Consider the following 15,945-nt stretch of genomic DNA (forward strand, 5'->3'; position numbering starts at 1 on the left):
ACCGCCTAATAAGCCTTCTTCTGATCCTCGTTATACTACCATGCCGTTTCGACGTAGCCTCAAGGCTCGCAGGACTTCCCAATCTCCAAAGCGCAGATCTGGCTCATCGTCACCTGCCAAGGAAAATGAGGTTGAAGACATCTCTGAATTATATACGCCGCCCAAGATGGAAATCCTTCCACAGGATGCGCGAAAAAACAGTCGAGTCATTCCGTCCGAATTGCCTCATCAACGCAGATTCTTGTGGTATATCAGGAGAAGGCCAATTATGGTGCATCAGCCCAGCAGTGGGACCAGCTCTTTAGGCCTGCCACATCATCCCTCAGCAACATTATCATCCTTACCCCGATCACCTCTATCAAGGCCTTGCAGATGATGACGATGATGACGAATTCAGTCCCGAGCGACTGAAGCAAGCCTGGACAAATACGTGGTCAAACAGCAACGCCATTCTTCTCATGAGTCACTTGCATGAGCTCTTTGATGCACGTCTCTTTTCTATCCATCCGAACACTCATCGCATCCGCGCGTTTGTACCCTACGATGTCATAACCAAGTTCAATGGCCAGAAAGCCGACTTGCCTGCTATCGTAGATCGAAAGGCACTCCGACATCATTACGAGATGTCATGCATCGAGAACATGGCTGCACAAATGCCCCTGATGAGCCTAGACTCTCCAAATATCAGCTCAAAGGCCACGCTAGGGATTAAAACTCCATTGAGTGGGAAAGTCGACCTGCAGATGGGCAATGTAGTCAGTCGAGGGGGCGATCCGCCTAAGAGAGCCAAGACCAGACCAGGATACCACTACCCAACAAAATGGGCAGAAAGACGATGTGCAGGGGCCTCTATCTCCCCATACTGATATCGAGCGAGACAGAAAGCGGAGGCGAGCCGATGACGTGGACGAGAAACGACGTCAGAGCGTGACAGGCTTTAACAATGGGTTGCCTGATCATGTCCAAGGCGAGGGGGCATATGATACAATGATTGAGTTTCTGGCCGATTTCAACTGGAAATTGCGCAAATTTAAGGCGAAGTACATGTAGGCAACGATGGAAAGTTGTTCTTGCTAAGCGCTTGGTGGAATAGCAAGCAGTGTTCACTTTTTTATAATAATATCTCGAGTTTTCTACTGCAGGCAGTAGAAAGGCTAAAAAAAGGCCTCTATATTAGCACTAGGATATAATGCTATAATATATTAATAATATTTTCTTTATTATAATTAAAGCCTGGCCCTTAATGGGTTAACTAAGCTAGAACATTATAAGAATATCTTTATTAGATATGAGAGTAAAGAATCTACTAGTAAATATAAGAAGGCTATCATATGAGCATTTGTTCTTTGCTAAGCTAAGATTAAAAATCATAGCGCGGTTTTCGCTCAGAAGTATAGTCCAGAGTCGCAATTTCCGTAACTGCATCTCTTTCAAATAAGGGACATACCAGCCCATAAAACAAGCTTTACCGCCGCCCCGTACCAAAACCTCGCTACAGAGATGTCAATTAAAACATCCTCTGCGGCGCTTTCTCTTTTGACAGTAGAACTATGAGGCCTAGGCCACATTAAGCGACAGCAAAGCCCGCGCGGGCGCGATATATAAGAGTCAACGTCATTTTAACGGAAATACACATAACGACGAGCTATACTCATATCCGCTGCTAGGAGTAGTGCCAGATTAAGACCAGCGCGTCCTGATAGGCATCTAAACAAAAACAGATATCGACTTTCATTCTGACGAACATGGCGACTCTGGACCTATATCTGATCAATTCTACAGACCAACTATCTTCTTTTCTCCCCTTATATGCCGCCATATCACCATCCATCAATAACGTCTCCTAGAAGGCGTTCATAGTCCAAGGGCTCCAACGACGTACTCGTTTCCGAGAAAAACTGATGGGTTTGGTTTGAGCGCCCTTGAGGAAGATCCTGCATGGAACCGATGGCACTTGGTCCAGCGATGGAATGCCCTGCCCACTCTTGTCTGTTCCCGATATCAGGTTCAGTCTCCAAGCCACTCATACCGTGTTGTAAACTGTCATCGCCAAACAAGAACTGTATGTCAGAGAATGCAGGATCGGAAAGCGCTGAACTCGAGCCTAAGGCAGTCCGCATATTCAGCTGAGTTCCGCCAATGTCGATGGCCGACCCTGACTGGTCCGTCGGGAACCCCATGCCGTTTCGTAGCCAGTCGTCTCCCGCGTATTGCAATACTCCTGCAGCATGACTGTTTGCAGATGACGAGCCAACGGTACCCCCAAGTTGATCGCGACTGGAGCGAGAAAGAGGTAGCATATTAACACCGCTGTCGGTGCTGGATTCCACGACTGTCTCGGGCTGGGGTGACCTACTAACCGACGATGAGCGGTTTGCGTTTGACGAGTTGGAGCCATGTGTTTCTGTCAGGGCTGATGACCGCCTGAGCCAGTAAATGTTGAACATCGACTCCATCGCTCGTTGCACCGTCGTTTGCAAGGCTTCCTCAGACACTTCAGGTCTTGGAAATAGCCCACTAGACTGAAGCTCTTCACGTAGAATAGCCACGCCGTCTCGCTGACAAAACTCTCGTATGCGGCAAAAGTCCTCGGACTGTGTAGACTCGATGTATATCGAGGTGGGTGGATTATCCTCAGGAAACAAGATGGTCCACACAGCGTACCATTGCTCTTGCACGCTACCTTTGGACTTCCGAGATAGCTCGTCTCTTTGCATATGTGAGATGCCTTGGAGTTTTGATGTTGGGCCTCTGATGCATGATGCACCCAGCACATGGGTGTCGTAACTCGCGTGATCCAGGAAAATGGCGTAGCACCGGGGGCAGTAAAACTTGGGAGTATGCTGTCTGGTCAAGTGTTGCTTCAAGTGGCCGATGGTGTCATTCTTCTTCAAGAAGCATTTCCAGTGTTCCTCTGGATCCAACTTCCAGAATGGACATGCGAGAAATCTTAATCTTGCCTGGCACCTTGGTTGACGTTCCTTTCCTTTCTTCGGGGGTGGTTTGCTGCTTTCATCTCTATCTTCGTTGTCTCGAGGAAGGAGGCGCTTTCTTCCATAAGTTGATGCCGCCCGACCGACAGTAGATGAAGCATGGTCTGGACCACTTTGAGTCTGTTGTGTCTTTCTATCGTTTCCGAGTGGTTGTCCATCCCCGGTGTCCTGTTGACAGAGCAAAACTAATCGTGAAAACACTCGGTTGAACAGTTGGAAAGCTCGGCTTCCTTTGTCCGCCAACCCAGCCCTTTCTGAATCGCTTGAAACTGACAAAGCGTCACTTTCGAAAGATCCAGTGGTTGACGACGTCGAAGAAGCTGTTACCAAGGCGTTGTTGGTATCTTGAACAGAGTCAGTGGAAGGAGGAAAAAGGCATGAAATGCAGGAAGAAACCTACCTCTATCTGTGTTGGTAGGCACCTCGTAGCAATCACAAATGATGTGCCGCCCCATGGAAAGCTGAGAATGACTGACATACCCCATAGCCAGCCCGCCAAGACGATGGTTGCCAGGGTGGACACTACAGAAACGAGGTCCAGTGAAAGAATCGCATTCATGCCAGTAGAAAACATTTCTGGCTCGGTGGACCAACTCCAGAGTGACCCCAGAAGAAGTAAGGCGAACCCCTGAGATGCTCGGATCAGTCGAAGGCCGACCGAACAATCTGAACAGAACTTGGCAAGAGAACTCAACTCCAGAACAGGCTTCCACTCGGCGAATAGTGGGGTAGCCAAAGGCTGTTCCCGGAACGACCTTTTCAAAGGACCTTGTCCAGTACTTTTCGCACGGCCACGGCTGGCTAGGTAGACTTGATCCACCGAGAAGGAATGAAATCGTTGAGGTGCCAGAAGCATTGCCATGGTCAGGTTCGGTTGCTTGTTTTATAGGTCTTGCCGTGTGATAAGAAGTAGGAAGGTGTAGATTTATCAACTGGCCGTCGTCGCGATATGGTGAGCTCTGCCATGACATCTGGGGCTGTCGAAGATGGCCTCCATCATGAGTGTCTCTATTTGGATAACGATCCCTCAATAGGTCTATCGGTGGGGTGTTCCTCTTTACACAGAGAGGCTCATTGGGGAGAGCGCTTCCCTCACTCTGTCGGCTGAGAGCAGTAACAAGCCAGGCCAGCTGATCACCGCACTCGACAATGGAGAAAGTGGAGCCCTCAACCGTCACCAGGAATTTCCCATAGATAAAGCCGACTGCGACCTTTGTTTTATCATGTAGCGTGAGTCTAGAGATGCTGTCCCGGAAGGTGCCTAAGGAGATATTCCGTTAGCACGGACGCGAAGGTTGCGAGCGACGTACATACTAGGATGCCGACAGTCAATCACCACCTCTTGGAAAGCGGCAAGCAAGTGCAGCCCGTCAAGGGGCCACATATACCTGACATACTCCTCAACTGTTGTTACCTGTGCCGAATCAGGCAAGCCTGTCACAATGATCATCTCGGCAAATCTGATACCTGGCTCAAACGCTCGCGGTAACATGAACTCAAAAGTTACGCAGTGTACCTGCGGCACCCGCGATTTGCTAACCTTTCCTGGCGGTAGACAACGTAGTATCATTGAACTGACATCTTTCATCGGGGTGCCGTTCGGCTGAAGCGTGAACTCTCGGTAAAGACTGGTAATGAACCACCGGTATGCAGAACTTGAGCGAATGACTTGGTGGTAACACGCAAGCTCGACTTGGGCCGTGATGTCATTCTCTAGATCGTCCTCATCTGGTACCCCTTCGAAAAGCTCTCCGTTGTTTACTTCCACGTCATCCATTGTGGCCCATAGTGTCATCTTCTCTAGCACAGACATGAGTTCTGGACCTCGATCGGCTGCCTTGATATCTGGTTCATCATCATGAAGAAACAATTGTTCGAGTAGACCAGCAATCTTCCTGTGTTCCCTTATGAGATATTTTACGGATACGACTGAAGAATAAAACTCACCTGTGGTTCTTATGTAGAAAGTACATAATATCCCGATTGATCTGACTGTCGCTCTCCAGGCCTATCTTGGTCGCGAGTGCCTTGATGAGACGGGGCAATGCTCCGGACAGCTCCGGCAGGGGGGTCAAAGATGTCTTTCGTCGAATCTTGTCGTGAATATCCTGACAAAGCTCGGATACATAGGCTCGCGAGGACGCAGGATCCGCCGTGGTTGCCTCGGAATATAGGGTTTGAGCATCCTCGCAAGACTCGCCTTCTCCGTTTGACCCTGCCAACTTGCAAGACTGTTTTGAGACGCCTGTAAAAGGCGGTTCTAGTTGATATCCCGGATGTGAAGCCGATGCGTATCCAGAATCAGTTAGCGCGGTGCCAGCTTGTAATATCGTTTGTAGCTGCTGCGATGAAGGGTGCCGCAGTCCGGAAGTTGACAGAGGGCCCGGAACGCCGCCCTGGGTACCGCCCCCTACTCCAGAGAGTGCTGGTTCGATAAAATCGACACCATATGGCAAGACTCTGGGAGAACTTTGCGCCGTTATGGGTGTCCATGGCGGCACGCCGATGGTATTTGGAGGTGGTAAACTTGACATAGTCAGTAGTGGTCAGAGCGCAGCTGTATAGGGGTATATTGTACTCAGTATAAACAAACTCGGGAAAACCTGTGTCATCTGTGCATCTGCTATACTCTTCCAGAGGATGACGCAGGTCCTTTGCTTTAGGCCGTATTCTCGGCCGCGTTTCGTGGCGGGAATCGAAGAGACTGCTGATGTGAGCGCGATGGTACATATATCTGTGTCTATTAAGATCACGCTTGGTGGCGAAGGCCTTCAAACATCCTTGAACATCGCAGTCGTGGCGCCTCGGGTCCTTTAGATTATGTATGCTTGGAACAGTGAGCAAGGCATTCTCCGACAGGCGACATGAGAGCTATGAGACGTACTGCACACTCTGATGTCTGTTAAGATCACGCTTGGTGATGAAGGACTTGAAACATCCTTGAGCGTCGCATTGGTAGCGTGTCATGTGCTTCCGCTGGTGTTTGCTTAGGCTAGTAAGCAAGGCATTCTCGCAGGTGCGACATGACAGCTATGAGGCGTACTTCCAATCAGCTTTTCTCCCAAAAGCTTTGTTGCACAAGTCACAGTAGTGGAGTCTCGTCTCCATGGCACTGGATGCGGTGGTATACGGCTCTATGAGGCCGAGATTTTGGTTGATCACCCAGCCATCCAAAGGTAACTTCTCCGTACTTGCAGAGCCCGCCGTTCCATCTCCCGGCTGATGTTTCAATATGCCGACAAAGTCCTGTAGTAGATCAGGTTGCTCCTCTTGTGATCCTGTTGTGTCGGTTGACAAAAGCGCACCAATGCCCTGAAGATCCCGTGAGAGATTTTGCGCCATAGCGAAGATGAACACAAGGCCTTGAAAGGAATGATTAGCGAGTAAAAGAGGCAGAGATGCAGAAGAGCTGAACAAACAAAAAACAACAGCAATCACAGAGCGTGGCTGGATCTTTTCTATTGTAGCCAAGCCCCTTTCTCGAGCCTCTATCCAGTAAGATGTCACACCACAACTTAGTAAGGCGTGCGCTCATCATGATTAGTTGAAGATGCCACACGTACAGTATGAGAGCTGCCTCAGCACACCAGGTGAACAGCACAAATGTGTTTTCCATTTTCATTGGCTCGGCGTTTACCACCCCTGAAAGTGTCCTCGATCCGCCTTCCCTTGTCTTATTTTTACTTCATAGCTATTTTGCGCCTTGGTTTTCCTTCTGTCAAGAGGTTATAATTTTGTCCATTTGTAACTCTTGCGCAGCTAGCGATTTAGTTGGTGTCTCGTCCTAGAATTGATGTGTCAATCAATTCCCGTCTCGCTGTCGAGTATGAAAACTAAGTACTATCGGCAGAAGGTGAGTCGGAACTGGAGAAGTACCTTCTCACGCCATTACGTAGAGCACGTCAAATTCAAGGCCTCACCATCCGGGTTCATCGTGACTCCATGGTAGTAGTGGTCGGCCGAAACCCTATGTGATCTCGAGATCCAAATTCCATCGAGACAAGACTTTAAATCAGCAAGAAGTGTCCCGATTAGGCATTACCTCAGAGTGTCTGGGGAGTGGCTGCCCTTGGGAAATTTGGGGCCAATATTCATGGTGGTGTAAGGCCCATCAGCTTACCAGATGCGACTCCAAGCTTGCGTACACTGGAGATCCATAGGGATGGTGGGCTCAAACAGATTGAGTTGGAATGATAGCTCAGATGATCTCGCTGGGCCCTAAGTTCAGAACTTACCACTCTGTCGGTATCGGCCATCCTAACCTAAAAGGGGACACGACCAGTTTATCGAGCGGGCGTCACTACACATCATCATAAGTGTTGTGTGCATCGATGTAATCTTTGCTATGTTTGTTTCAATTGGTAGCTGGCTCATAGTCTTCTTCCTAGATTCTCTGTGGTTCAAAGTCTCCCCAAGTCCAGTCTCTCTTGTCTTTTGTTAGTCGCCTACACTTGAAATCCCATAAATCACGAGTAGATGAACTTGCCCGCAAGAACGCAAGATCATCCAACTAGAGCTGGAAGTGCGGATTCTCGATGCTCTCAGAGATACTGTCCTTCCGCAGCCTCCAACCTTCCTGACCGGCCCACCTGTTCAATAGGGCCACAGAGTCAGACTGGTCAGTGGAGATTGTGACGTAGTAAGGGTCGGGGTAGTCGGCAATAAACTCCCTCTGGGGACGGATCTCTCGAAGGACAGCAAGAAATTCATTCCAGTTAGAGCTATGTCCCCAGCTGTGCAAACGTGCGTTCTTGACCTGAGGATCCAGAATAGCTGCGACATGGAGGAGTGCAATGTCCTTGACATCCACAAAGAATGCTATATAAGGTTAGTCAACAGGCCATAAGCTGTGGCGTCCAAGGTCCTACCAGCAGGAAATGCATCCAGAGATGTCTTGTCCCTCCTGAAGTGCGTGGCTATCCAGTTGGTGGGTGCCTCGGCATGCTTCCTGTGAAGGGGCTCGCCGATTATACCCGACGGGCAGATGACGTTGAGCGTGTAGTGAGGCTTTTCTTGTTTGACAAACTTCCAAACTTCCCTCTCAGCGGCGACTTTGCTGGCGGCATAAGTGATCAGGGTACGGGACGGCTCATACGGAGGAGGGGCCCAAGCAGCTTCAACGGCAGCCTCGTTCCAAGTGTTATCGTCAACCCGAGTGTCGTTGCCAGCGACTGGCAGGACGGCAGCCATGATGGAGCTGGTAAACACGACTCGTTGAACTGAGGGTTCGTTGATGGCAGACTTCAAAATACTTGTCGCGCCGGTGACTGTTTGAGGAATGATGTTGTGTGGGTTGGGGTCCAGATTGGAGATGGTTGCAATGTGGGCAATGGCCGATACTCCCTTGACTGCTTCATCGAAAGCGCCATCGGCTACGAGATCAGGGACGACGACGAGTTCAAGATGGCCACTTTCTGAATACGACTTGAAATGGTTGTCAATGAGCCACGAAGCTTGAGCCAGGTCGCGAACGGTGCCTCGGACTTTGTAGCCGCGCTCCAGGAGTTGGCGGGTGACGTGGGAGGCAACGAAGCCTGTGGCGCCGGTCACGAGGACCAAGGAGCCGGAGGGAATAGTTGCTTCAACGGAAGGCATAACAGGGTCGAGGGGAGCTTGGATTGAATGGGTGATGGGTGAATCATGAACGTATGATGTCGTGTTGCTGAGTCTATGAAGAGGGAAGAACTGACGGGTAAGGAGGTGCAACTTATATAACTTCGTGAACAACCGAAAGAAATCTCTGGACCAATCGAAAGCTTGTTAAGAGTCTCCATGGTGTGTCCGACTACCTTGCCAAAGGAGGAAATACCAATGCTTGGCGAATGACTTGCCTGCAGCATCAGCAAATCAGGGCTCTCAGCTAACTGTTTCTACCTGCTTAGGGCCCATTGGTTTGATGTGGCACAATGATAACAAATCAACGTCATCGAGTTCCCTTCTGGTTACAAACCTCCAATATATACGCTCCAACAACCCTGAGAGGCCAAGACTTTGCAGGCCTCCGCTGAGTTCAGCCATGTAAAACACGCCTCGTAGATGATGTCGGGCTATTCTGATTTCACCAAACACTTCCTGGAAAAAAACATCAATAACTTAACCCCATGTACCATGGGAAATCTCACCTCATCAAACACTAGGGCAAAGGCCATGGCGACTGTTACGACACTGACAGGCTTGACAAGTGCCTGCCGTAATGATTGGAGGCCTCTATGCCTATACTGGAGGGCCATCTGCGTCATGACTGGATCGCCAGGTTTGCTACGTAGAATACTCCGGCACGCTCTGAGAAGGAGAGCCGTATCTAGAAGATCCTTGTCTGTCATGGCAAGACCCACCCAGTCTTGTAGAATCTCCCTCGTGTGGTCGTCGGGGCCGTGGTCACCGGGGTAGTCGAATAAGCCGCAGTGCACGGCCGAGTAGGGCACGACAATTCGGATATCTACGGGGTGGTCAGAAAGCATCCAGGGAAGCTTGTGTGATAGTTCTAGGCTAGGTAGACTTAGGTATCTCAGAACGTACAATGATCCAGCAAAAAATGCTCCTGGGAGGATAGAGATGGTGCCGATGCTGAAAAGAGGCTGCTACAATGCTCAGCAATCCGGACCAGAGGGCTTGGTGTTTCAGCACCCGCCAGGCCTTCGGTGCGAGACTGCATCATTTCTTTTCGGTATTTTTGTACCCTCAGACGCCTTTCTTTGGCATGGGCTTCACGAGTTACGTGCGAATGGCTCAGCTTTCGCGACTCCGAAGGGACAGGGCCTGTCGGATTCGACACGGCGATGAATTGGAACTGGCGCGGCATTTTCCTCGGGGTCAAGGAGTCAATATCAGCTGTGTATTGCGGTTGAGAAATGGGAAAGACGATGGTGCTTGATCAAGAGGTACCGGCAAGTCATACGTGCACCGCCGGCGGTGCAAATAAGGTCACGTGATATATCGCACCGCCGGCGGTGCAAATAAGGGCAACGTGGTCTTATTGAACAGGGATAACACCCTTCGAATAAGGCCCTCAATTTAATCATCAACAGCTTCTATCGCCCCAATTCAATGACCAGCAGCTTCTACATTATCAATTCTATCTACAATCCCTTTCCCCTGCTCCAATGGATCCAATTGCGGCTTCTCGCTCCTTCCCCGATGATGCCCTCCCCCCCGAGGGCGAATATCACAGCCGCGAGGACCTACGCACCGCGATCAATGCCTGGGCTGCGCCGCGAGGCTATGCCTTTGTGACTGGGAGATCAAGGAAGACTCCCAATGGAAGATGCGTAGTTATCTTCAACTGTGACCGTGGAGCAGGGCGCACTCCTGCCCCCAAGGACCCAAAGCAGCAACGGCGGCAGACCATAACGCGCCGTACGGGATGCCGCTTCTCTGTCATAGCAAAGGAGAGCCTCTGCGGCGGTATTTGGAGTCTGAGGCATCGTCCCGAGGCTGGCTTTGATAAGCATAATCATGAGCCAAGCTTCAGTCAAGTGGCACATCCAACGCTTCGTCAATTATCCCGGCAAGACGAATCAATGGTTCAACGGCTTCACGGGGCCGGCGTTGAACCAAGGGAGATTAGGTCCTACCTACGCATCAATTCAGATACACTTGCTACACAGCAGGATATCTATAATTGCATTGCACGGGGTAAGCGAGACCTCGCTCAGGGCCAAAAGCAACATACGTGCCCTTGCCAATGAGCTCGAGAGCGAGGGCTTCTGGAGTCGTCTTCGTCTCGATAATGATAGTCGAGTTACGGCAGCAATATTTGCACATCCAAAGTCACTGGGGTACCTTCAATCTTATCCCGAGGTGCTTATAATGGACTGTACGTATAAGACCAATAAGTATAAGATGCCTCTTCTCGAGATAGTTGCTGTGGATGCCTGTCAACGAACTTTCTGCGTTGCATTTGCATTCCTCAGTGGCGAGGAAGAAGATGACTATACCTGGGCCCTCGCACATCTACGGAGCATATACGAGCTTCATAAGGTGGCTCTTCCATCTGTGATACTCACAGATCGCTGCCTAGCTTGTATGAATGCAATTGCTTCTCATTCATGCTTCCCTGAGTCAATCTCGCTATTATGCTTATGGCATATTAATAAAGCTGTCTTGAGTTATTGTATGCCTGCATTCACTCAAGATAAAAGCAACCCTAAGGGGCTCGAGGAGTGGAATGAGTTCTTTTGCCCTCTGGCATAAGCTTGTTGCCTCAGCAACAGAGGATATTTACGACGAGAACCTCAAAAAGCTTAAGGAGCTCTACATCCCGAAGCATATCAATGAGGTGGGCTACCTTATCCAGACCTGGCTGGATCCCTACAAGGAGCGATTTGTCAAGGCGTGGGTTGATCAATACCTCCACTTTAAGCAATATGTTACGTCACGTTGTGAGGGTATTCATAAGCTTGTTAAATCACACCTGAAGACCTCGCAAGCTGACCTCTTTGGAGCCTGGAGGATCCTCAAGCTTGTGCTGTCAAATCAGCTTGCCGAACTCGAGGCACTTCAGGCCAAGCAGCACACAAGCACGCCTCTTCAGCTATCAGGGGTATTATATAGCCATATCCGTGGCTGGATCTCACATGAAGCCTTACACAAGGTTGACTCTCAGCGGGAACGACTATTAAAAGCATATCCCGCGTGTACAGGCGTATTCACGAGGACTCTTGGTCTGCCTTGTGCTCATACCCTTCAGCTATTGCTAGTGCGAAATGAGCCCCTTCAACTACACCATTTCCACACACATTGGCACCTCCAGCGCTCAGGGATCCCCCAGCTTCTCATCGAGCCTCACAAGTTATTTGATCGCCTAGCGGCTAATTCAACGCTGCCGGCAACGAGCACACAGCGTGAGCCCAGTACATTTGAGCTCGTTGAGAGGGCATCACAGCCAAGGGCACAACCAAAGTGTTCGAGATGTCATGAGCTTGGCCATAAGATGACCTCAAAGGCTTGCCCCTTGCGCTACGAGGATCTATTAACAGCTCCACCGGCGGCTCCAGTCCAGACTTCTACGACCACGCAGATAATAACGCATATATCTTCTCGCTCTGTGACCCGCTCTTTATCCCCGTTATCCCCATCAGGCGCCTCTATTATATCCGAGACCATTACAACAACACATATATCAACACACACGACAACTCGGGTATTATCTCCCCCGGCAGCTATGCCAATGGCTACCCCAGCCGCGCCTGCATTGCGAGCTGATGATCCTCGTGCTATCTTCCAACGATATAAGGAAGCACGAGAGGCCTGGTATGCTACGTTGCCTCGGGGAATGGTCAAGACCAACCAGCAATTTAGGAAGGCTATGAAGCTGCCTACACGTTACTCTAAAGCTGAGTATAACTGGTGCCTTGACTATAAGCAAATGGGGAGGCATTGCAAGGAGGGAAATGGCATTAGGGACTGGACTAAGGAGGAGATGATGAGTTATCTTGATTGGGATAAGGCTGAGACTGAGCGGGTTGAATCTAATGTAGAGAAAGAGATGGCACAGGAGCCCTTTCTACAGCGGCGAGGGATGCAGCATATCTGGGATGCTGCTGAAAGGGATCGTGAATTACAGGAGGATTGGTATAGAGGCGGGAACCCCCCCCACTAACATTTGTAAAATTAATATGAGATATAATTAGTATATACTATTTGAAAGAGAAAGAAAAGGCAAATTTCCGAGTATATCATATATAACCTAATGGCTTATTTTGGTTGAGCTATGGGTGAGTTAAATGATTGTGTAATATGGGCCTGGTAGCCTTCAATTATCTATATAAGAAAATAACTATCCCTACATAAATTACTGCCTTCCTTGCCAATACCACTGCACATAGCCATTCTGATCAATATCCGCAATGTGAATCCCTGCATTCTCTAATGCTGTGACGGTTGGCTGATAGGTAGTCATCCCCCACCGCCGGCGAGGGCCAAACTGTGCCCGGGATGATTACGGGCTAATTCCGATATACCTGATCTCTGGCCTGAAGGGTATGTGTACTCCAATGGGGGTTAATATCAGGGTTAACCCTCTGTTGTTGTTGCTGCAGCTGCTGATTCCAATACGCAACATGCCACTCTCCCTCAACCTGATATCCCCATGGGCGTGATAGCACAGCGATAGGCGCACCTTGAGGAGGATACTGAGTATTCTGCGCTCTCACAAGGGCTTGGGGATTCTGGGCATACAGAGCATTAGATGTGGTAGGGTCATTCGGCAATGTATGTTGAGCCCACCAATAATGCATCTGCAGAGGCTGGGCTCCCGGGTGAGGATTATTAGGGCGTTGCTCTTGCTGCTGGTTACCAGTAATAATATGCAAAGTAGCTGGGATATTTGTATTTATTGGATATACTGCCCCGGCCGGTGTTGATATGCTATCAACGAAGATAGGGAAGTCCTGAGGGGTCTGACGTTGGTTGTGATTCCGGTTATTCATCTTCGCGATGTTATTTGAGAGAGGATGAAAGTCTCCTTCAATAGGAAAAAAGCCTGCTTTTATATATTAGAAGTATTGAAGTGATTCACTTCATAACCGTGCTATTCAGTTGTGCAGGTGAGGGCATCACATATTGTTCACAGCCCAAGGCAGATTGGCGCGTGGCTAATAGATTACGTTGTATCCTGAATATCTGTATACATAGAAGGCCTCGTAATCTCTTCAATTGCACGAATAGATGCTCTCTTAATAGATGAGGGAGGGATATCTCTTGATCACACACATATAAGTCGGTCTTACATAACAGATCTTATTTGCACCGCCGGCGGTGCGATATATCACGTGACCTTATTTGCACCGCCGGCGGTGCACGTATGACTTGCCAGAGGTACCCAGGGGATTAGGTAAGCGAGTTACGTAACCCCTCTGTTCATCACAGAGGGGGCATCATAACCTGTAACTGCGTCACTGCTATAACTGCCTTGCGCACCATAATTGCCTTATTTCTCTACGAATTAAGGTCTAAATAGCTTTAAATTAAAGTTAGATCTTATTTTTAATTAAAATTAACTATGCCTCGATTTTTAGCTAAAGAAAGCGCCGCTGCGGCGCATGCGGCGTATGCGTATCTATCCGGGCTATCTATGCCACTAATAACTCGGGCGAACCTCTCCCTAGCTAAATATAGCATTAGTGATACCACTACGCTTTACTATATAAATACCTCCCTAACTAAGAAATATATATATCTATTAAAAGCTAGGAAATTATTACCTTTTAACTCTAAAAGAGGGACTCTATTAGCGCTAACTAGGCCAAAAGAATAGGCTTTAGTAATCTTTATCTACTTAATTAAGAGTAGCGCTTTTATTATATTAGAAGCCTCTATTTAGAATTATGCTAGTTTCTTTTAGGGATACCGATTTAATAACTTATAGTCTCTTATATTAATATTATAGGTATAGAGGTTTAAAAAGCATTATCTAGAGCTTTAATATAAGTCCCTAAAGGTCTAAGAAGTTACCTATGTTGCCGCCGAGATAGATATATAATATATTAATAATTAGTTTAAGGAATTTAATACCTTAATAAGTACCCTTAGTATTTAAAAATATGATCTTTAGAACTTTAATAAGACCTCCTTATAAATTAGGTAGGTAAATAGTAGCCTAAAGCTCTTTTTTACCTAGATAAAATAAAACTTATAGATAATTATTTTTTAGCCTAGGAATAAGGAGTCTTTAATATCTATTAATATTATTAGTATAGCTAAGAGGTTAATTCCTTTATTCTTAATATTTATAGCGAAGATATTATTAGAGGAATATATATATATTAATATTAATAAGCAGGTTATCTTTATATTTATAAATATAGGTTATAATAACTCTTATTAAGCTATCTAGTAGTTATAATACTTTAATTATTATTTCTTTATTACTAGCGAGACCTTCGCTAAATCCTTTATTAAAGAATAATTTAGCTACCTAATAACTATTACTAAGTCCTAATTTAATAAGGAATATATATTTAAACCTTATTACTAAGTTAAGAAGGCACTAACCTTATACTAGCTCTTACTAATAGACTCCTTTTCTGCTTATAAGGATCCTAAATTTATCTAATATTATAGAATATTTAATATTATCCTATATTACCTCCTAAGTTATATAAATTATTATATATAACCTCTTAATATTAATATTTATTAATACCTTAAAAATAAATAAAAATATACTCTTAGGGACTTTATAATAACTAGCAATATATAAATCTCTTAATTTAACTTTCTAAACTAATAGAATTATATATATATAGCTATATTTAAGGCCTATTATATATATATTAGCTTTAAAAGGTTAGGTATCTTCCCTATTAACTTAGAAATTATCTTAGGTCTACTCTATTAATATATTAAAGAGCGATAAAAGCCTCTATTCTTAGTAATATTAAATAGGGATAAGGTAACCCCGAGGAGAGTTAAAAAATAACTCTTTAATCACTCTATTTAAAGGCCTATATCCCTCCTTAATATATTAATGCGAAAGGTTATCTAGAGCGCTAAAGCATATATTAATCTCGCTATTATAACGCAAAAGTTATAAGAAAATATTATTATATTATAGAAGAACTATATATAACTTAAGGGACGCCATATATAAAGTTAATACTAAATTAAGGGTATTAAAAATAATACTTTTATTATAGGAGAATTAAAGTATATAATTAAAGTACGAGAGAAAGAAGACTAAAGACTAGAGTTAAAAAGGCTAACCTAGTAATAGAATAATATCCTCTAGAGACTTTATAATAATAGCTAGCTATGCCTCCGTAGTGGCGCGGCTATAAAAGTAAAGAGGGAAAAAGCGGCTATAGAAATAGCCGCGATAGCTTTATAAGAGGCTAACCGCTAAAGAATAATATCTAAGATAGAAAAGGAAACCTTATGGAACCATAGGCGCCTTTGGATTAAAGCTAATAAGGAAAAATAAGACTTCTAGTATTAAATTTAGGGTTAGTAT

General features: G+C 46.6%; 1 protein-coding gene and 1 pseudogene across 2 annotated transcripts, besides 1 other annotated feature; both read right to left on the reverse strand.

Annotated features, from left to right (window-relative positions):
- Positions 1 to 4,054: 4,054 nt before the first annotated feature.
- Positions 4,055 to 5,486, reverse strand: NCS57_00916800 (annotated as a pseudogene). The gene is made up of 4 exons: positions 5,408 to 5,486; positions 4,941 to 5,238; positions 4,308 to 4,888; positions 4,055 to 4,254 (listed from the first exon to the last, which is right to left on the reverse strand).
- Positions 4,055 to 5,486: a sequence feature.
- Positions 5,487 to 7,503: 2,017 nt separating this feature from the next.
- On the reverse strand, positions 7,504 to 9,795 carry NCS57_00916900 (Epimerase domain-containing protein; the record flags this gene model as incomplete). The annotated part of the gene is made up of 5 exons (XM_053058952.1): positions 7,504 to 7,811; positions 7,862 to 8,661; positions 8,899 to 9,065; positions 9,116 to 9,432; positions 9,513 to 9,795. 5 exons carry the CDS (start codon positions 9,793 to 9,795, stop codon positions 7,504 to 7,506), a joined length of 1,875 nt encoding a protein of 624 aa, XP_052911023.1.
- Between the last annotated feature and the right edge of the window lie 6,150 nt (positions 9,796 to 15,945).

This window comes from Fusarium keratoplasticum, chromosome 7 (assembly GCF_025433545.1).
Source record: "Fusarium keratoplasticum isolate Fu6.1 chromosome 7, whole genome shotgun sequence".
In the NCBI taxonomy this organism is placed as follows: domain Eukaryota; kingdom Fungi; phylum Ascomycota; class Sordariomycetes; order Hypocreales; family Nectriaceae; genus Fusarium; species Fusarium keratoplasticum.